General features: G+C 35.3%; 2 protein-coding genes across 3 annotated transcripts; both read left to right on the forward strand.

The window, feature by feature from the left end:
• The first annotated feature begins 506 nt into the window (after nucleotides 1-506).
• Nucleotides 507-4,918, forward strand: LOC105346636 (uncharacterized). Of its 2 annotated transcripts, none has more exons than XM_011455313.4 (4): nucleotides 507-657; nucleotides 2,033-2,680; nucleotides 3,107-3,179; nucleotides 3,792-4,918. In XM_011455313.4, exons 2-4 carry the CDS (start codon nucleotides 2,062-2,064, stop codon nucleotides 4,420-4,422), a joined length of 1,323 nt encoding a protein of 440 aa, XP_011453615.3. In that variant the 5' UTR covers nucleotides 507-657; nucleotides 2,033-2,061; the 3' UTR covers nucleotides 4,423-4,918. The 2 variants fall into 2 exon arrangements, with proteins under 2 accessions (XP_011453615.3, XP_011453614.3); XM_011455312.4 differs by lacking the exon at nucleotides 507-657 and adding an exon at nucleotides 1,182-1,385.
• Nucleotides 4,919-6,617: 1,699 nt separating this feature from the next.
• Nucleotides 6,618-21,770, forward strand: LOC117688025 (multiple epidermal growth factor-like domains protein 11). Its single transcript, XM_034465659.2, has 30 exons — nucleotides 6,618-6,694; nucleotides 6,791-6,994; nucleotides 8,367-8,526; nucleotides 9,033-9,202; nucleotides 9,930-10,163; nucleotides 10,430-10,564; nucleotides 10,706-10,843; nucleotides 10,948-11,088; nucleotides 11,331-11,468; nucleotides 11,678-11,818; nucleotides 12,326-12,463; nucleotides 12,639-12,779; nucleotides 13,354-13,491; nucleotides 14,123-14,263; nucleotides 14,590-14,727; nucleotides 14,937-15,077; nucleotides 15,393-15,530; nucleotides 15,878-16,099; nucleotides 16,403-16,540; nucleotides 16,627-16,767; nucleotides 16,902-17,039; nucleotides 17,265-17,402; nucleotides 17,824-17,964; nucleotides 18,407-18,544; nucleotides 19,205-19,345; nucleotides 20,134-20,274; nucleotides 20,504-20,615; nucleotides 20,885-20,997; nucleotides 21,279-21,348; nucleotides 21,554-21,770. Exons 1-30 carry the CDS (start codon nucleotides 6,619-6,621, stop codon nucleotides 21,615-21,617), a joined length of 4,209 nt encoding a protein of 1,402 aa, XP_034321550.2. The 5' UTR covers nucleotide 6,618; the 3' UTR covers nucleotides 21,618-21,770.
• Nucleotides 21,771-21,821: the final 51 nt, after the last annotated feature.

Raw genomic sequence — 21,821 nt, forward strand, 5'->3', positions numbered from 1 at the left:
TGGCAACTGTTATTCGAACATCATAAGGAGGCATGGTCTTTATCTCCCCATGAGTCAAAAGAACTTTTATTTTTTTATTTCTCATTTTGTGTTGCACACATCATAAGGCACTTCCATGCATGATCTGTATAAAATAAACACTACGGCACTAAAAAAAACCCGCAGGGGAGTTAAGAGTCTGTTCTCTGATAAACTTGTCCTCTCTCTGATCATAATCTGCAGAGGCTACAGTTAGAGAAGCAGTCTAGTGTTTTTCAATATTGCTACTTCTCGGTTCCTTCCGGTAGAGCTCGGAAAAAACACTTCAATTGTATGACCATCTCCGGAAGTTAACATCTTATACAAAATAGTATCTAACCGTGAAATAGTTTCCGTGCTATCTGCCCATGGTGAAAAGTCATCGAAACTATTGACCGGCGGCATTCGATTTCCCTCCTTTTTAATCTCGGAACACCTCTGACGTAATCTGATCGCTAGGTTGAAATCAAAGTTCGATAACTCTAATTTGTTTATCATCATAAAATTCTGCGTCGCCGACAAATAAAGTTCTTTATAATAAAATACCTTTCTCCACTGAAAATTCGGACGATCGCAAGTGTATTGCCCCCTTCAACAGCAATTATTTATTAGATTACACTTCAACATATAATAAAAAAGGTACGTATTTATAATAAAGTTTCATAAGGGGGGGGGGGGGGGGGGTCGTCATAAATGCCTGCGTTGATCGTTCGATGTTGTTTTTCTGCTTGTTGAAAAGGCCAGAAAAGTTCCAATGGTAGTGCTTTATGCGATTCTCCGCTAGGTTTCGTTTAAAATGTGTGACCGACACAGCATTGAGTTGTGCTAAGTGCATTAAGAACAAATCATCGCAACGAAAGATTGAAGTACCAGAGTATAACGTCATTTCCAAAACAAGATTTACTTTATGAATGGGTCCATGTCAGCAGTGCCTTCCGACAATAGCGATAGTTTGTATAGTTTTGAATGGTAGAGGAAACGTACAATGTATTTTAAAAAAGAAAAGAAATATGAATAAGTTTATGTTGTTGTTTAAATGTTTTTTTTTTTTCGAATACCTCTATAAAAACAACGATGATATTCTTTTTCTTCCGGGTCGGAAATAGCGGGAATGCGTATAACATCGGAACGACGTACGACATATATGAAAGATAAAGGAGCTATTTCCGTCAACACCGGAAGTCTCCGATGTAACATGGATAAGTGTGTAAAACGGTTAATTTGTAAAATTGTAAATCGAACCTGAACGACGATGTGAGATTTTACAAAAAATGTAGGAGATAAATGTTGCTTTAACTGTTGTGCAATTTCAAATTTTCTCAACATGAGGGAGAGAAGCATTGCTTTTAGGATATTTCTGTTACATGGTAGGAAATACTAATACACTTTTACTGATACTTTTAATTATTGTACTAAAAAGCATAGTTGACCGTTCATTATAACATATTAAGTTGCCTTTTCTTTAAGACGCTGGGAATGGGAGGTTAACAGAGGGGGGAGGGGGGGGATTGATGGAGACTCAAATAAAATATAAATGAGGAAAAGTGTGTTTTATTTCCTATGATGGAGGGTGGACGGTCAACAATTCAACTTTTAGATAAACCTTAATATTGTAAACATATTTTTTTAATTATAAAAATAATATTTAGTCAAGGAAAAGAAAGATTTTATATCAAAAATATTAGAGTTCTTCCTCTAAATTTACACAAGTTTTTTCCTAAAGAAGATTAATAAAGTATAAAAATGACAATGTAGATCCAGCCATCTTGAAATGCTACATCATTTCGAAATGGGAACTATTTTTTGATATGATCATTTTACTTCCGAAAACTATTTTTATATTACATTGCACATTAAATAAACCTGAAATGTTTGCAAAGTGTAAAATTAACAAAAAACATGATAAAGATCCAAATGAGAAAGAGAGAGAGAGAGAGAGAGAGAGAGAGAGAGAGAGAGAGAGAGAGAGAGAGAGCTGCACATGTAACAATAATTATCATTTTTCATTACACAGTTATCAGGCTCGGGTTTTGTCAGGTGAACATGACAACAACAATACCAACAATGTCTTTATCAGACGTGACGTCATCATCACCAGCAGATTCCTCCATGTCTACCAACTCTTCACAGACCCCTGACGGTAATTCAATGCAGGACTATAACTCGACTTCTTCCATAGGACCTCCTGATACAGTGAATGTAACTACTCTAGAAGCAAATGATATGACGTCATCAACAGTTGCAGTGACGCAGACTACGAACTTGTCGACTGCATCGCTACCAACAGGAGCAATGAGTGTTGGAGCCTCAGAGTCTTTAACTTTAGGGAAAACAGTGGTTACAACACACACATCTAACACTCTGATGACGTCAACATCGGCGTTACCAACAGACGCTGGCAGTGTAAAACCCACACAGACGGAGGAAGTCAGAGTTAGAACCCCACTATTCACTGTTCTAATGACAAAATTATCGACAAGACATGTCTTCCTCTCCACTGATTTCATGACGTCAGAGAAAAGTATCATAATGATGACCTCACAAAAAATGATGAAACACTCTACAATAAAAAGGGTAACAATTCTGCCCTTCTCTGATTCTCATACCACTATGAAAGCGATTGGTGACGTCATCGCTCCGCATCAAAACGCTACTGCTACAAGTAAGACGAATACCCTAAAATATTTTTTTTAGATAAAAACAAATTCTAAAAATAAAACATTTATGGATAGCCTTCCGTGTTTGTTTGTTCTCCCTTCGTAGACAACTGTGTCCTAAGCATTAATTTTTAAAAAGTCGTTGCTAATGAACTTTAGAAATGTTTATACGTCACTGAAGATGATTCTGTTTAAAACTTGAAAATAAAAGTTTATCATATTAAGGGTAAAACAGAAACTTATTCCAAAAGTAACATTTAGGGAAGGGGTACATATACATATTAGGCATGCAGATTGACATGTGACATTTTTTTCATGCTCAGTTCATTGTTTATAAAAGAATGTGAGGTACAAGGTGATTGGTATCAATTCTTTTCATAAGGAGGATGTTGTTTTGAAGATCATGTTTATTGTTTTGGTTTTTTTTGCAGTCATCGTTTCCATAGTGGCTGTTGTTTTGTTCGTCGCTGTTGTAGCAATTGCTCTGATCTGCGTGTGTAGAAGGTTAGTTAAAAAAAAGTGTAAAATTTATGTATTTTTTTTTTAATTTATGTAGTAAATCATCTTCCCCTTTCCCTCTCTCTCTTTCTCACCTCTCTCTCTCTCTCTCTCTCTCTTCCTCGTTATTCTGTTAATTAAAAGCAATTAGAAATTTACTTCATTACAAATTTTAAAAGCCTTTCATACACATCATATCTTTATTCAACAGGTGAAGGTTGAAAAGGGGGGGGGGTGCCAAAGAAAACACGAGAATCGTTATAATCATAGGAAAATGTAGTTCAGTATTTTTTATCAAAACTTTTGAAAACAGGGGTTTCATTGGGGTTACTGATGTTAATGTTTCTTCAGAATCGGTTTCTGGAAAATGGAAATCCGGAATAATAACAGGAAAAAAATTAACGGGGGGGGGGGGGGGTGAAACAGTCTAAATGAAGGTGACCCTTCTAGATTTTTTTTCCCCTTTTTTTATGGTGGGCTGATATATTTCTTTTATTTCACTCCTACCCCTCCAAACAATGCTATATGCATACTTTAATACTTTTAGAAAATTTGAAACGGATGCATGTAAACGGATAATTCAAACAACACTGTTAACTCTTATATTGTGTTTCCTAGAAGAAACAAGAAAAGCAAATCCAGGACATTAACGGCTAACCAACCCCCGACGTTCCACGCATCTCACCGGGCACTGGATTTTGAAAATTTGAACGACGCCTCGTCTCCAGGGGAATTCCTGATGGACAGGACCATCATTGACCTAGAATCTTCTCCCAACACGGACAATAACGCCATGCAGGCTTTAGCTCTGTTGGATAACGCCACAGAAGAGTTCGGGTCAAAAGAAATAATCACTTTTAAGACTGGTTCACAGGAAGAACTTGGCGAAAAAAATGGGAATGTTCCGAATAAGTCAGAGCACGCCTCTGACACAGACTCAGAGGAGGGGAATTCCGAGCCCGATGAAAAAGATGAAAAAGAAAAAGCAGACGACAAGGAAAACAATGAAAGTTCGGATACTAAAATTGAAGACAGCGTCCTGAATAATGAAAATACTAATGGAGAAAATATGGAGAAGGAATTAGTCGCGGGTACGGAGACAAAACCCGAGGAGAGCAAACCGACGACGATGGAATCGAACTCCGAGCCAAAGGATATGGAAATCAGCGGTAAAGAGGAAAGTGATAACAAACCAATACCTGGTTCTGAAAATAAAACTGATGGCATTACGCCAGTGTCTGAACTTTGACCTTTTTATTGCGCATTTTTTGAACTATGCACAAAGCATAGTTATTGTTGTCGTGTCGGTGTACAAATCGCGTAGCAAGCGAGATTTGTGATGGATATCATATAAAGTTTTGTTTGTTATAATAAAAACAGTTTACACGCTGAACTTCCCGACAAAATCTTGGTTTACCTCAAGTGTGTAATCCGGTGACAGGGTCGCACGAATCGGAACAATACAGCAAGGAGTGAATGTTTGTAATGCATAAAAATGGAGATTTACATCAGCTGAATTTATTTTTGTTCATAAACATTGATTTTTTTTTTTTTACAAGTTTTAAGGCTTATTTTTTTTTATCAATTCTTACCTTGTTGCTTTATTTTTTGCATCATGTTTTGTTATCGTCTTTATTTATTTTGAATCGTACACGTCCTGCTAACATACATGTTACAATAAGGGATCGTTTAGAATATCTTGTTTGTTTGTTCAGTTTTTTTAAATTAAACGTCTTGTAAACATTTTTGTTACTGTTTGTTAAAATGTATAATTTAATTATTTAAATCCGTTAAGTAAAACAAAATATAATCAAGGATATATATGTTGGTCATATATACAGTTATTGCATTGATACGTGCAGCTTAAGGGGAAACTTTTTTCTTTTTTAATAATTCCACAATATTTTATTTTTTAGGAAATCTTTTTGCGACGTTATCTACTGAAAAGAAAGATAACTCTGGATGAACTGATAGACTAAAATCATCAACTTATACGCTTGTATTTAAAGATACCTCTATATAGGTATTAATTAATCTGGACGAGAGAAGTGAATTTTCTAAGCACTAAGAGGTCAAAGGAATAAAAAAGCCTTTATAATTAGGGCATCAAATTGATCCTAAAACACAAAAAAACCGCACATTTCTTCGATGCGCAGATCCAGATTTTTTTCTTTTTTATCTTTTTTTTCTTCCCCGGGAAGGGGGGGGGGGAGAGGGGGGAGAAGGAGGTTCGAGTAATATTTTCGATAACTTTGCTATGTAAATTTAAACAAATTGAATTTTCCTGCGGTATGGGGTTGGGAGCGGTGGGGCCTCTCCCAACCCCCTCCAGATTTTCGCATGCCTTCGATATGCTATAACAGTTTTATAATACGTTTTTGGGGATAAAATACATTTTAAAATTGTCTTTGTGATATTTATTCTGAAAATTAAAAAAAATATATCAATTAAGAATTAGTTGTTTTCTTTTATAGGATTATATTAAGGATGGCTTATACAAGTTATTATTGCTTTTTCTTCATACATTGTAATATTTACAACTGAAAGAAAACTGATAAAAATGAAATACACAAGTTAACACCCCATTTCAGCTTTCCGTATAAAACACAGCACAACAACAGTTCACAAGAAAATTGGGCTTCCTTTTTTCCTCATATCAAAAAAAAAAGAAAGAAAAAAAATGTCAATATTCTTCCACTAAAATATTTCTCATTTATTCATCAAAACAAATACAGTGTTTTGTGCTCCGATCCGTAATCCATCACACAAAAGGGAAAAAAAACTATTACCTCCAGAAACGATCAAAATAACAGGCGTATTAAAATGCGGTCGGCAATTAACGTCCATTAATTAATTAAGACGGATAGTAATTTATGTCAGCGCGTGCAGTCATTTTATGCCTAGATGCATGCAAAGCTTCACAATCTATAATCATATAATGTTCAAAATAACCTTAAACGTCAAACACCGCTGTAAAGTTTTGTAAACTACATTGAAATCATTTTAAAAATTCAAATGAAATTCTTCCTAACATTCGAAATTAATACACCGCTTTTCTCAGGGTTTTAATATCAAACTTGATCTTAATTGAAAGAAGAATTAGGAAAGAAGGATTAAAACGAAAGGTACAGATATTAAGCTTAAATTCTGTTTTTATTTCAACATAAGGGCTTTGAATCTGACCAAAACATGGATTATTTTACATAATATTTGGGGTTTTTATAACTGACTTGCATAGTTTTGTTAAAGTACATTTCTTTTTAAAGATATTGTGTTATAGAATAAATGGGAAAAAATTTTACACATAGAATTATAAAATCATCATTGATAATTGAGATAATTTTGCAAAATATTGAGTACCTACTGTACCTTTTTCAACGATAATTTAAATTCATTATACCGGGTAGTTATGTAATTTTCATTAATAGTTTCTGCATCGAAAACAATGACGTCATCTCCGGACTTAGGTAAAACACTGATTTTCGTGTTTGTCATTTGGATACATGTATCTTTTGGTTACGGTAAGTGAAATCTCTCTCTCTCTCTCTCTCTCTCTCTCTATAGTGAATTTTACAACAGATCCTAATATTATTGAATATTGAGTTTTTTTCATTCAGAGAATTTGTCTCTCAAGAAAAGTACAAGACTAAGCTCCAATTTTCAAATATCGAAAGACTCCAGCACGCGAGCAGTTGACGGAAATAAAGAACAGCGCATGCCCGAGTGTACAATGACAACTTCCGGTCAGCGGCAAGCATGGTGGCAGGTGGACCTAGGCGTGGAGCAGAGTGTGTCACAAATACGTGTCCTCTACCAGGAGAGTACGTGGCCATTTTTTAACTCTACAATCCATTAAAAAAAATCCCCTAAAACAAAACCGTCATGTTAGAAAATCAGCGTGTTTATGACTACAGAAAGTGTAGTTGCAATTGTGACGGGGAAGGGGGCGTGTCTTTTTTTGCGTTTACTTTGTTATTCCTTTCCTCTGAAGGGTTGCCATTCCGTCTTCTGTGTCTTACTTTTAACCCTTTCCTCAGGAGGTTTTATACAAGTTAAAGAAAACTCCGATGGCAGTTTTTTTTAAATAAGTGATGTTAAAGTTCAAAGTAATCCCATCAGTTCAACACTTTTCTCTTTAATATGACTTCTTCCGTTGTTTAGTATTTTCTACTTAATAGTTAGTATTTTTCGATGATGAAATCGCATCTCAAGTAGCAGAAAACTCCATCTGTTCAGTTTTATTTCCTTCCGGGTTTAATTTTCGAACAGTTTTTTGTACACTTAATAATTTTTTTTTACAAGGAAGTCCTGTCAAATGTTAAACTTCTTTTCTTATCTAATTCTTATCTAATTCATAAACGTGTACTTTCCGTAGCGATGATTCTTCATATTTGTTGATGTAGCAAAAATAATTTACCTATGTCGCCAACTTGTCATAAATGTGTGTCACTATATACGAAAACTTCATTGCATCAAAGGGAATTTTATAACTTGCACGGATTTGACGCTGTGTAAGACTATCTATCTTTAACTTGATTTTATTTGTCATGTAGAGTTGACATACACGGAAGTCAAAATCCGTCAGTTGTCGTTACTAGTCAGTATATTTTGATATCAATACTCATGCGCGGATTCAGAATTTTTGTCGGAGAGGAGGGGGTGGGTTTAAGGGATTGTTGTGTTTGCCGGGGAGGGGGGGAGGGGGGGTCCAAATGATATTTGTGTATGCCAGAGGGGAGCCAGGGGTCCTAGCTTTATTTTCGGTTATTTAAGTATGGGAAAATAATAAGTTGTCATTTTCCAGGGAAGCCCCCTTCCCTCTAGATCCGCGCATTATTTTAATACGACATCTCGATAAAATATATGTCATACCACAATCTTCCGACAAAGGGAAATAATTTACACAATGCTATTTAAAAATCTTAGATATTGTAAAAAAAAAAAAAGAAGAAAAAATAAAGAACAGTTTATTATGCAATTATTATGAACCCAATGGGGGCATACAAAACTAAAATAAATATATATCTATGTATACATATATCGAAGTCATTTCAAATAGAAAACAGATAATTTTTAGGTTATTTAAATCTGTCTAATGCACATCTACATGTGTTGTTTGTTTGATACATTATATATACATTATACATACGTACTTTGTTTACTCACACAAGGCTGTCTCTATGTGTTTTACAGGACAGGCAGACACCGAGTCCCGGATTCGTTTGGTGGGCGGGGGTAGGGCGGGGAGCGGCAGGGTGGAACTGTTGGGTGACTCGGGGTGGGGCACGGTCTGTGACGACCTGTTTGACGTCAAGGACGGGGCCGTCGCGTGTGTGATGGCGGGATTCCTACCGTAAGTCGGCACTGCTTTATGTGAGAAATATACTGGACAGTTTTTATTGATAACAGCTATTTTTAATATGTCAGACTTTTTGAAAGGGGTGGGTGAAATTTATATACTAGTGAATTCGCTAGAGTTATTATTACGAATTCGTTATACGGATATAGCGAATTACGGATATAACGAAGTAAATCCATCGGTCCCTAGGACTTCGCTATAACCGAGTTTTACTGTACACCATCCCCAAAAAAGTGAGAAAAAACAAGTCTTTTGGATGAATTCTCAATGCCAAACTGCTGTCACAATAAGCATATTTGTAAAAATACATGGTCCCTTGACTCGAGGTCTATGGCATTATTATTTTACAATGTTCAGTATCTAGCAAGGTAAAATAACTCGATTAATCTATAATATATATATATCTTATACAGTAATACATGTAGAAAAAAAAAGATATTGCAAAAAATCAAGCAAACGTCAATATTGCAGTGAAAACATGAAGTACGGTCTTATTTTAGAGACAATGTTAAAGTCCACGAGGAGGCGTACTATGGACCCGGGAGGGGCCCAATCTTGCTCGATGACCTCATGTGTATCGGAAACGAGACTGATTTGACGTCATGCGGGAACGCCTTTCAGAGTCAGCCTAACTGTCGCCACAACGAGGACGTGGGGGTGGAGTGTGAGGGTGAGGACATTCGTTGCTTTTCGGGCCTTTACTTGTAAGGGTGAGCTAGACATCCGATACTTCTCGGGCCTTTCGTATGAGAGTGAGTTAGACAATCGATATTTCTCGGCCCTTTCGTGTGAGGTTGAGCTAGACACTCGATACTTCTCGGACCTTTTCGTGTGAGAACATTCGATACTTCTCGGGCCATTGTGTGAGGATGAGGACATTTGCTACTTCTTAGGCCTTTTCGACAGGCAGGGGAATATCTTTATTACTGAGTATATCATGTTTGAGGATAATGACAAGCGATACCTTTTTTCCGAAAGCAGAGAATATAAATTTATTTATAGTAACTGGGTCTCTCTTTTCATATCTAATGATTTAAAATAATTCGTTTAGCTCACCCTGAACAAAAGTTCAAGAGACCATTTCTGATTACCCATAGTCGTCTGTCTGTCAATTCGTACAAGGAATTATATTTAGGAACTTATTCAATAAGAAATGGAAGGAGTGAAAAAGTACTATTCTAGTCATACAATGGGAGGAAATGACAAAAGACCAATTATAACATTGGATACGTATTCAGATTAACTATGTGTTTTTTTCTCTCGCAAAATAAGTCTAGAACTTTTTAATGTCAGTTTTTCCCATAATCGAAACACGCAAAGAGAAATTCCCTGATAAAACTTAAATTATATGACTCCATGTAACAAAATGTATTTGTTTATTGTTTTCTTATTAATAGGAGGAAGTACTATGGCTGGGTTCAAAATATTCATATCTGATACAAAAGACTGGTGGGGCGGCCATAATTGTTTTCATCATAGCGACTTAACAGCGCCCTCTAGAGTCATGGATGTCACCTGTCCTGCTCACGGCCGTTACGTCACGTTTTACAATGAACGGAACGCCACTGACGTCTACCCCCTAACCTACTCCAAGTTTGCCTACATTCAGCTTTGTGAACTGGAGGTCCTAGGTACGTAATACTTAAATTGTCAGTTTAAAATATATTCTTCTGGTCAGCATAAAATAGTATATGACATTAATATTCTTTTGGTAAAAACTTTAATAAAATACGATGGTGATGAACAAAGTAAGTGAAATTTCTGCAAAATGAAAAAGACAGCATATCAAGATGACAGTGTAACTGCTGCTGACGTTTAATATCAAACTGATGGTGAAGAGAAAATAATGATGATGATGATGATGATGATGATGATGATGATGATAATATTTTATAAGGTTGTTCTGTTGGCATCTACGGGAAGGACTGTAAAAACAAATGTCCACAAAATTGTAAACAAGGACGATGCAACATCGAGGACGGACACTGTTTTGACTGTGAAGATGGCTTTACAGGGCAGCGTTGTGATGCTGGTAAAATAAACACAAACATTATTTTTGTTTACCCTTTGTAAAAAAGTAACAAAGTGCAGATAAAGCCACATAGTTTGTAAATTGATGCATGATGCTATATACAATGAATTGTGTTTGAACAAATTTTAACATGTTCTATAGAGTGTGTCAAGGGGAAGTTTGGAAAAGCGTGCAGCAATATGTGTGGAAACTGTCTTAACGAGGCGGCCTGCAATTTTATCAATGGCGCATGCGCAGAGGGCTGTGCTCCTGGCTGGAAGGGATATTACTGCAACGAAAGTAAACACCGCAATATAGAATAATTATGATCAAAGAAAAACATAATCTACATACATTTGATGTCAATGTTAAAAATGAAAACAAAAACAATTTCACAATTTTAGCGTGTAGTGCTGGCTTTTATGGATTAAGGTGCAATACCACATGTAGCTCTCATTGCACTGACCCGTCATCATGTGATCACGTGACTGGAAGCTGTAAGGCAGATTGTCAGGACGGATGGCAGGGAGATAACTGTGACATCAGTAAGTCAAGATCTACCGACAAAAGCAACAACAATTAATCTAACAGGAGGACAAAGATTAATTAGCATAATTATCTAGAATAAATACCATATCTAACTGCATTTTACTTGTTCGCATAGTTATGAAACAGAACAAGTACATATTGCCAATAATTGCATTCTTAAAGGAAAAAGTTATGCACAATTCAACATATCAGTACATTCATTGAAAAAAAAACGCAATTGAAAGTAAAAATGTTTTAGAATGTGACGACTTAACTTATGGAAAAGATTGTCAATACATGTGTGGGAATTGTTTCCATGGGAATGTTTGTCACCACGTGAATGGCACGTGCTCTAACGGATGCGCTGCAGGATACGTCGGAGACAAATGTCAAAAAGGTAGGTAACTTAGAAATACAACCTTAAATGTTTTTATCTTGAACAAAACGGCACTCATTTTCTCTAAAAGTACTGTATTTTTGGTTTTCATCAGTGCTTTGCGTAATGTTGTCAACATCTTGAAGTTTAATTTCTTATGCAGACATCTGGTAAATATAAGCCAATATATGAGTCGTAAACGAAGGTTCATTTTATCTGAACTTTTACAGAATGCGATCCAGGATTTTACGGCTTTATGTGCAATGACGTTTGTAGTGAGCATTGCACCGACCCTATGTCATGTGACCACGTCAATGGCAGCTGTGAGACCGGATGTCAAGACGGATTTTTGGGGTCAAAGTGCACCGATCGTAAGTAGCTATAGACACGATTATTATAATATATAAGATGTACATGTATTATGAGTATCGTTATAACCAATAGTAAACAGCCTTGGTTATCAATAGTCAAGATGGAATATAATGTGCATTGTCAAAACAAATAATATCTAAATGTAAAGTAAAAGTAATCACTTATTGTTAGAAATGAATGTTATGAATATGATTAAATCAAAAACGATTTCATATTATGGCGACTAGACTTTCTCTGTTTGTGTGGTAACATTTTTAAAATCTTTTTTTTTCATTTTAGTACAATGCCTCTATTGATTTTGCTAGATTTCAAATTCATTTGAACTGTGGTAATTTGTTGAAAGCCCTGAAATACCAAAACATATCAAGTTCATTTTCATAGTGGTGTTTTATTTTAATCGAACTATATAAGAATGTATATTTTCCCGTGTTTCTAAATTTGTGCAAGTCTGGAAATATAAATACATGTACAACAATCAGGTCATGTTTTTTTTTACATATCGGTAGAATGCGGGGGTTCAACGTATGGCACAGAATGCAACGAATTATGTGGTCACTGTGTGAATAATGAAACGTGTTATCACGTGAACGGAAGCTGTGCAAACGGCTGCGCAGCGGGATGGGAAAATGATGTCTGCAAAAAGAGTAAGCATTTACTGATTCAATTTATATGAACTACTCTTCAAAAATGTCATTCTAACTCCGTCCTCCAGCATAAAAAATGGAAAGAAAAAAAACCCATGATAAATTAAATAAAAATTGTTACAGAACCTGACGTTATTTTGCACCTTTATATGCCTCTCCTCTTTCCTTTATGCAGAGTGTGATCTGGGTTACTTTGGACTGATGTGTAAGGATGAATGCAGTCCCCATTGCTTGGATCCTCTATCATGTGATCACGTGACAGGGTCATGTGACGGCGGGTGTCAAGATGGCTGGATAGGGTCCAGATGTAGGGAGGGTACGGACCATTATTGACTTGGAGCTTGTTTAATTTAGAGAAGAAAGCACATACCTAAAATAATGAAAATAATGAATCATTACAAAATTCTTCCATTCAAACAATAAAAAGCTTTTATTTTATGAAACACTACCAATCAAATTGATATAAATTGAAAATACCTTTTAACAGATTAATAACGTTAACTATACATTGATAAACCAGACCTATCTTTGATTTTATCCTTCTTTATAAATTAAGTTCTTCTCCTTACTACACATTTTTCCCGTCGAACTGCCAGCGACAATTATCATGATATGTCATGCTAGCAAAGGTAACTCGTACACCCTTACATCACCTTAAACGTTCACTGAAACCTGTCGTAACAAAATCTAAATTAATAAATTGAAATTTTTTACAATACGTGCAAATCACACAATTTGATGTAATATGACTAATTTCAAAGGCTTATAAGCTTCGATATCTGTAACTGAATAAGCTCAATATGAGAATATTGAACTGTGCTTTGTCAAACATGTTTCTAAATTACGTAGTGTGCACATTCAATATATTTTAAATCTTTACTTGATTACAGCCTGTCAAGAGTTGACGTTTGGCGGGAACTGTGAGCTCACATGTGGTCACTGTTTTAATGGAGAGATCTGTGATCACGTGAACGGCACGTGTCCTAGTGGGTGTGCCCCGGGCTGGACCGGTACCATTTGTGACAAAAGTAAGAGAGAGAGAGAAAGAGAGAGAGAGAGAGAGAGAGAGAGAGAGAGAGAGAGAGAGAGAGAGAGAGAGAGAGAGAGGGGGGAGGGAGGGAGGAGAGAGAGAGAATTGAATTGAAGACATATAGTCAATAGGAAAAAACAGTATGCTTTTGGGTCAATGGAGGAGAAGAAACTTATGAAGACATTTTGTTGAGGAAAATAAAGAGAAACAAGTGGTAAAAATGTTAGAACATGGGAAGAATTAAAAAAACAGCTATAAATGTTATTTGGTTTTCTAAACTACTATAAATAAATGGTCTGCCACGAGATATTTATCTAGCACATTTAATTTATTTTTAATAAAAATACATATACTTGTGAAAGTAGGGCATAAGCAATAGAGGAAAGCGAAAATATCGAAGATAATTCATTCACACATTGTCATTTTAATTCGGAAAAATTCACAGAAACGAAAACTGATTTCTATAATACAGAGATTTATTGCTAGCGCTCGACTTCATTAGTCTTTTTATTAAATTGGAATAGACATGCTCAAATCACGATAGAGTGTTCTGGGTATGCTACCGTAGATACACAATTTCGAAATCATGCAGTAACATATGTGATATTTATAACGCCATTTTGTTTTAGAATGCGATCAAGGGTTCTTCGGTTTGATGTGCAAGGATCAGTGCAGTCCACATTGTGTCAATCAACAGTCATGTGATCATGTGGGTGGGGCTTGCGACGGCGGGTGTACGGACGGATGGATCGGCGAGAAGTGTACGGAAGGTAAAGGGTATTAATATAGATTCTGATTAAAGTGGAAATCACACTAAATAAGCAATGTCATAAAATTCAGTTTATCCCTGACATATCCATTTAGGAGATTTTTTCAGTCTTAGATTTACGCGTATGCTTATATTCAGTCTATGTAATATTAATAAAGTGTGTTTCAGTATAATTTATTGTCTTGTGGATTCTATATTTTACATGTATACTGTTATGTAAGCAACACCGTAGTTGTGTTTGAATGAAATCGTATGCGTGATATTCAGGAAAGTGTTTTTGTTATGAGATAATTCATCTGTATTGCTTATTATCACTGGTTTTCGCAGCTTGCTCAAATGGTACATTTGGTGTGGAATGCGAACTCACATGCGGACACTGTTATGGAAACAGTGCATGCGATCATGTTAACGGAAGTTGCGCGAGTGGATGCGCATCAGGATGGGCTGGGACTGTATGCAATGAAAGTGAGAGGATAAGATTTTAATTTCTTTCACAGCATTTATAATGTCATCATGCATATATTGGAACTATAATGTTGATTTTTATTCGCACAATTGCTCAGGTTACAAATATGCATACAATCTATTTAATACATGTAGTTTCTCTTTGCTGATACTACTTGAATGCAGAACAATTCTTGTTTTTGAAACTAAATGATGATCTCTTCTGATAGAGTGTCCGGCGGGGTACTTTGGAATCATGTGTAAAGACCGATGTAGTCCGAATTGTCGTAACCTCTTGACCTGTGATCACGTGACGGGACAATGCGATGAAGGGTGCACAGATGGTTGGGTTGGAGATAAATGCAACCAAGGTAAGAGATATAGTTATCAGTAGAAAGAAAGATAGTGGGAGAGATACAAAGAAATATATTTGTTTATTTCATTTTATAAGTGATGAATTACATATAATGTTGTGTGCCGTCAGTACTGGTTCTATTCATTTAATTTATTCTATTTGCAACTTTAGAGAATCTAAACTCAAATTTAACTTCATTATTATATTAATTTTTTTTTAGATAAATTGATGATTATTAATATATGAAGATCTTTTGTTTTATTTTTTATATAAATAATTTATTTGAAATATCATTGATGATATTCATAATTGTTTTCCACATCGCTCTCAGAGTGTGACAGTGGATACTTCGGTAAGGGGTGTGAGAATATGTGTGGGCGGTGCTCCAACAATGACGTATGTAATCACGTGGACGGTTCCTGTCCAGACAGCTGTTCCGCCGGATGGAAGGGACTGGATTGCAAGGAGGGCAAGACAACGGATTTTTGATACCCCCTTATTCTTATGTTGCATTCAACCATGCACCTATAAAATATTGAACTCTGCTCCAACATATCAATCCTGCAAACTTTCTTAATTATTCGATTTTTCTGAATACCTCAATACTTCATTATGTTTAAACGATACTCATTTAATAAAAGGAAAAGATCCCAAGATTTTGTTTGAAACGCCCCTATATCCGAGCTAAGTGAGGCACAGATCTCATGTCAAAAGACTATAATTCTTGAGAGAATTAATAGATTAAGATTAATCATAGAAAGTGTTTATTGGTTTAAATCATTAAAATTTTACTGATTGCATAAAATAATTGACCTTTTATTTTTCTAATGATAATAATCTGTTTAAGATCGCGCTTCATTGACTGTATTTTAAACTTTCCTCCTTTTTGTCACACAGCATGTGGTCCCGGGTTCTATGGCGTGTCGTGTAAGGACACCTGCAGCCCGCATTGCCTCGACCCCTCTGACTGTGACAGTGAGTCCGGGGAGTGTTACCTGGGCTGTCTGGCGGGCTGGGTCGGCCCAAGGTGTGACCAGAGTAAGACATATTATCTTTCTTTTTGTACTGTTTGAGAAAAACATAATGCACTTCCGCAAATACAGATCTATTTCTGAACCGGTTTATTGAACTGTCAAAGAAATAGAACATTATAATTCATGCAAGCAGTGTCATATTAGTCAAAAATGAAAGGAAAATAGAGTTATTGTCAAATACTTGACATTATGATATAGGGCCAATGACTAAACGACTAAAACTCCAACACATTTTAAATCAATGCTGTTTTCATTTAAATTGAAATCTGTTAATATCACCAAATCACGATACAATTTTCTTTTTAAGGCTGTGAGACTGATTGGTATGGTCCAAGCTGTGAAACCAAATGCGGTCATTGTTACAATGAAGAAAGCTGTGACAAGATCAACGGAGCATGCGCCAACGGATGTGCTTCCGGTTGGATAGGAAACACTTGCAACAAAAGTATATTGTTCAATAGCAAAAGTATTGGTGATAAATGCATGCAGAAGACATATAATAAAGAAAAGATGATTAACATTTCTTTATAGCCTGCACAGAAGGGTTTTATGGAATAATGTGTAAGGATCAATGTAGTTCCAATTGCCTCAACGCACTAGATTGTGACCACGTGACCGGTGCCTGTAATGGTGGATGTTTGGCCGGATGGACAGGACCAAGATGTGATAGAAGTGATTATAACGTTATTAAATCTGAAACTTAAAGTTTCAAATATGTCATATACACTTTCATGTACTTTTTATCGTCTTAAAAACAATAAATATGATTTTACTGCAATTGAAATTCTTATTTCTGTTTTCTTAAGAGTGTGATGACCAATCGTTCGGTGAGGCGTGCCGGAAGGAGTGTGGGAGTTGCTATGACGACACTTCCTGTGACCACATCACGGGGGAATGTCCGGGGGAATGTAAAGATGGTTGGGTTGGCAACTTTTGCAATAAAAGTGAGCAAATAAAAAAAACTACCTTAAAATTATAAATAAGGTGTTTTTTGATCGATGACGCAATTCTATTTTTATCTTATACACATTGTTACTGATTTGCAGTAAGACTCTTGACAATAACCTCATACCTGGTTCTTTTTTTATAGAGTCTACTTGATGATTTTGATACAAGTTTTTATCTTTATAAAGACCTTAATGTTGTTATTAACTTGTACATTGCAATAGCTTGCGCAGAAAACTACTTTGGATCACAGTGTCAACAGCAGTGTGGAAATTGCAAAAATGGTGACGTATGTAACCACGTGACCGGAATTTGTCCTAGAGGATGCGCAGAGGGCTGGATAGGAAGTCGATGCAATATTGGTAAAACTACTTGTATATTGAAATTACAATTTCGATCATTGTTTTTTGAAATATAGGCCTTAACATGCGCGGATCCAGAAAATTTTTCCAGGGGGGGTCCGAAGGATAATTGTGTTTGCCAGGGGGGGTCCGAGGCATATTTTCGCGATAATTTTACTATGTAAATTTAATAAATTTTCATTTTCCAGGGGGGGTCGGGACCCCCCCCCCCCCCGACCCCCCCTCTAGATCCGCGCATGCTTAAGAAAAAACCAATCTTATTCTCACTCTGCTTAAACTTGGCGATATTGTTTTAAACACAATTTAAAAATCATATATTTCTAAAATCAATATTAGAAAAATAATTTCTAATTTTCATACTGTTCAACCAATGATGCTTAAAAATACGGTATTGCACTTTTTTTTATGATTTATTATGAAGCCTGCCAATTTGGATATTACGGCCAGGGTTGTAAAGAGATGTGCAGTGAACATTGTCGCCATGCCAACGACTGCGATCACGTGACAGGAGTTTGTTCTAATGGATGTTTTGACGGTTGGCTTGGAAAATACTGCGATCAAAGTGTGTAATTTTCTATACTTGTTATACAATTAGCTTTTTATACATATTCAACGTCAAATGCTAAGTAGTCAAGAATTTCCAAAAAATGAAGTAACTAAAAATTGATTAAAGTTCTGTATTTTCAATTCATTTTATTTCGACATAATTTTGTTGATATTTTCTTTCATAGTCGTTATTAACGTTTATTTGCATACAATGAATTTGTCAATTTGTAAATTTTACTTTTATTTCGAAACCAGGTTGTACAAAAAGAAAACCCAAACAAACAAAAAATAAAACAACACTTCTTTTTCTTTTTTGTATTAATTTAAACGTGAATCCAAACCAACGCAATTATTGGACAATATACATGTACGCACACATTTGTGAACAATTGTATGCTCTTTTAGATTTTTAAATGTAAGGACAGTCACACAGGCATCGTCCTCCAAATACTTTGTAGGGTGTGGAGAGGGGAGGTTCGGACCCCAGTGCTCCTTCCTCTGTGGTCACTGTTTAGGAGGGGTGGTGTGTGACCATGTCAACGGGAGCTGTCCAGCGGGGTGTTCTAGAGGCTGGCACGGCAGATACTGTAATCAAAGTAAGTGTACTGTAATCAAAGCAAGAGTATTGTCATCAACGTAAATATACCGAATAATGCAAACAGGTGATATGATAAAGTGTATAATATATGACTGGATAGTTGATGAAACCATCACTATTTTTTATTTTAAGATTTATCAATTTTAAACGATTATGAAGCTGCTGGGAGTCCTTAATAAAACGCATAGTTCAATATGTAAGACAAGGCCAGGTAAAAAACATATGAAACTCCTCTACTTTCATCAAAGTTAAGGTGGTATGGGGGCACTTCCATATTGTGACGTACTTCCTATCAACAGAATTATTAAAATCAAGTATATTTTGTAAATTTGTTTTTTTTTTCTGAAATTTTTACCGATCAGCTTAGTGCATTTGGCTAGAGCTTTAAACTACCCGTCTGTAAAAAAAATTGTTTGGCTCAATATTGAAAATTAGAATGTTCTAAATCGGCGAAAGTATTTAAATTGTAATTTACTTTTATCCGCATTTATATCAACAGATGTCCTATACAACCTAACTGACCACAAAACTTTTTCATGTTAATGACCAAAAGATATGTGTTACTTAAATCTTTAAAATTGGTAATGTATATTTATCTCCATATTTTTTAAAATAAAAAGTGACGTAAACGATGACTAGTTTTATCGTATACTTATAGCCTGTGATGACGGTTATTTTGGAGAGATGTGTATCAAGGAATGCAGCGTTCACTGTCTAATGACCAACAGGTGTAATAAATCCTCAGGGGTCTGTATAGGAGGGTGTAAGGCAGGCTGGACAGGAGAGTTCTGTGACAGTCGTAAGTATATCTTAAGTTAATAGGAGAGTTCTGTGACAGTCGTAAGTATATCTTAAATTAATAGGAGAGTTCTGTGGCAGTCGTTATTATATTTTAAATTAATAGGAGAGTTCTATGACAGTCGTAAGTATATCTTAAGTTAAAAGGAGAGTTCTGTGACAGTCGTAAGTATATTTCAAGTTAATAGGAGAGTTCTGTGACAGTCGTAAGTATATCTTAAGTTAATAGGAGAGTTCTGTGACAGTCGTAAGTATATCTTAAGATAATAGGAGAGTTCTGTGACAGTAGTAAGTATATCTTAAGATAATAGGAGAGTTATGTGACAGTTGTAAGTATATCTTAAGATAATAGGAGAGTTCTGTGACAGTTGTAAGTATATCTTAGGATAATAGGAGAGTTCTGGTGAAGTCGTAAGTAAACAGAGATAACAATCCTTTTCGCTCTGATTAGTATGTATTGCTTGGAAACTACCACATCGCTCATTCAAAATTAAAATATGTAAGCTATGTTTTCCTTAGAATCCAGATACTAACATATGGACATTAAACAATAAAGATTGCACTTTGCACTACATATATTCTAAATCAATATGTATAAGAAAAGTTACCTTAGATTTACCTTAGATTTTTATTCTTTTTGTATACCATTTGTATAATACTTACTATAAACGTTTTACTCAAATGTTCAGGCTAACCGTTCGGTAGGAATTAACTCTTCGTTGTTTGGTGACACATATCATTTGAAATCATAAAACAAATACTGTCCAATTTCAGTTCATTTATTTACAGCATGCCCTGCTGGAACTTATGGTTTCCAGTGCTTATATAACTGCAGCGAAAATTGCTTAAACATTTCGACTTGCAACAACGTCAACGGTTCTTGCGACGGAGCATGCGCAACTGGATGGGGTGGAGATTTATGTAATCTAGGTAGACAGTTTTGTTTTGATGAATGAACAAAATAAGTATTTTATTTTTGAGGCGCAAATGTATGACCACAAACCAAGGAATAGTTTGAAGAAGCAAACATCTAATTGCATACGTAGCAGTATGAAGACATTTTAATTACTCATTTATAACAGAATCAAAATATAAAAACAAACACATTTCTAATATCATTTGAAAAGAATACTCATTGTTCAACTTTTAACTTGTGTAGAATTGAATGGTACACGAGTTTCGGTTCCTGCTAGTCTGGTTTTGGGGGTAGGGATTGGCGGAGGTCTGGTATTTCTTCTTGCAGACATCGTTATTGTAATATTGATAGCCAGGTAAGTCAGCCTTAAAATGTGATACTTTTAAACATTGACTCGAACAAAATAGAGATTCTTTTTTCTGGAAGCAATCATAATGTAAGTAATAATGATTATTATAATTCACAGTACACGGTCTCACAATACCTCACTGAATTTTTGGAAAAAATCATTAAAACATTTCTGTATTTGGTTTTCAATATCAGGAAAATGATAGCTTAATCTTACAACAATTTTATCAATTTTTACACATGTGATAATATGGACAAGAATTAATATGTTTTTAGACACACAAGTAGGTCAAGGTTAAAAGTCGGAGGTCAAGGTCGCCGGCTGAGCGTTCTAAGTGTCAACTATTACGCCGATGTCCACAGCAGTAACCACCAAACAAACAGACAGGGTATAGACGCGTTACTCCATTATATTTAATACTGATATGACAAACAATGAATTATTGTCTCAAAGTCACTTTGTTGAAGCGCAAATGCGTAATGAAATTGTTCATACGTAATCGTATAAAGATTGAAAATAAAAACAAATATACAAGTTCCTGTTTTTTGCTCATATCGATTCTTTTTCATTTATTTAAGTCATGTTCTGCTTCATACATTGAATTGTGTGAGACATTGCTAGCCCTTATTAGATGTATCTAATAAATATTGCTTGATTTTATATTTAAAGAAGACACCCAAAATGAACTTGAAGAAACAATATCTCTTCCAAGAGTACCATACCAAAATCAGAATCTCAAGTATGTTTAAAAGATATCTTGTTTATGACATAAACTAACACCATTTGTTGTTTAAGGTTTATATTCATAAAATAACATTTTATAATTAACAAACAGAAATGGAGATGAATGATGATTGTAAAGGTAAAATGCCAAGAAAAAAACATTTGTAATTCTGGAGATAAAGAACGCAAACAAAATCAATATTAAATATTATTTTTTTCAGGTCCTATCAAGAGAACAGAGGTTATGTTACCAAAGATGATAGATATATTAGCTCCTGGGAATAAACGATGTTTTAAAGAGCACTTATTATTTCCTTTTGATCATAGCTCGGGATTTGTTACATAATCAAACATCATCATCATACATAAATTGATTTTGGATTTGGCGTCATAGCACATGTATACAATTAGTAAAACACGAAAATAAATGTTCAAGGACGTTCTGTCTTTTCTGTCTTTTCTTCTGTCTCTAAAGACTTCATGATCCTT

This window comes from Magallana gigas, chromosome 1 (genome assembly GCF_963853765.1).
Source record: "Magallana gigas chromosome 1, xbMagGiga1.1, whole genome shotgun sequence".
In the NCBI taxonomy this organism is placed as follows: Eukaryota; Metazoa; Mollusca; class Bivalvia; order Ostreida; family Ostreidae; genus Magallana; species Magallana gigas.

Bases quoted from the DNA above. Each gene is read 5' to 3' on its own strand.
- LOC105346636 (XM_011455312.4), top strand. From the start codon at position 1,343: ATGAGGGAGAGAAGCATTGCTTTTAGGATATTTCTGTTACATG. The intron at 2,681-3,106 runs GTAAGACGAATA...TTTTTTTTGCAG, and splicing joins TCAAAACGCTACTGCTACAA to TCATCGTTTCCATAGTGGCT. The intron at 3,180-3,791 runs GTTAGTTAAAAA...TGTGTTTCCTAG, and splicing joins CTGATCTGCGTGTGTAGAAG to AAGAAACAAGAAAAGCAAAT.
- LOC117688025 (XM_034465659.2), top strand. From the start codon at position 6,619: ATGACGTCATCTCCGGACTTAGGTAAAACACTGATTTTCGTGTTTGTC. The intron at 18,545-19,204 runs GTAAGTGTACTG...GTATACTTATAG, and splicing joins CGGCAGATACTGTAATCAAA to CCTGTGATGACGGTTATTTT. The intron at 19,346-20,133 runs GTAAGTATATCT...ATTTATTTACAG, and splicing joins AGGAGAGTTCTGTGACAGTC to CATGCCCTGCTGGAACTTAT.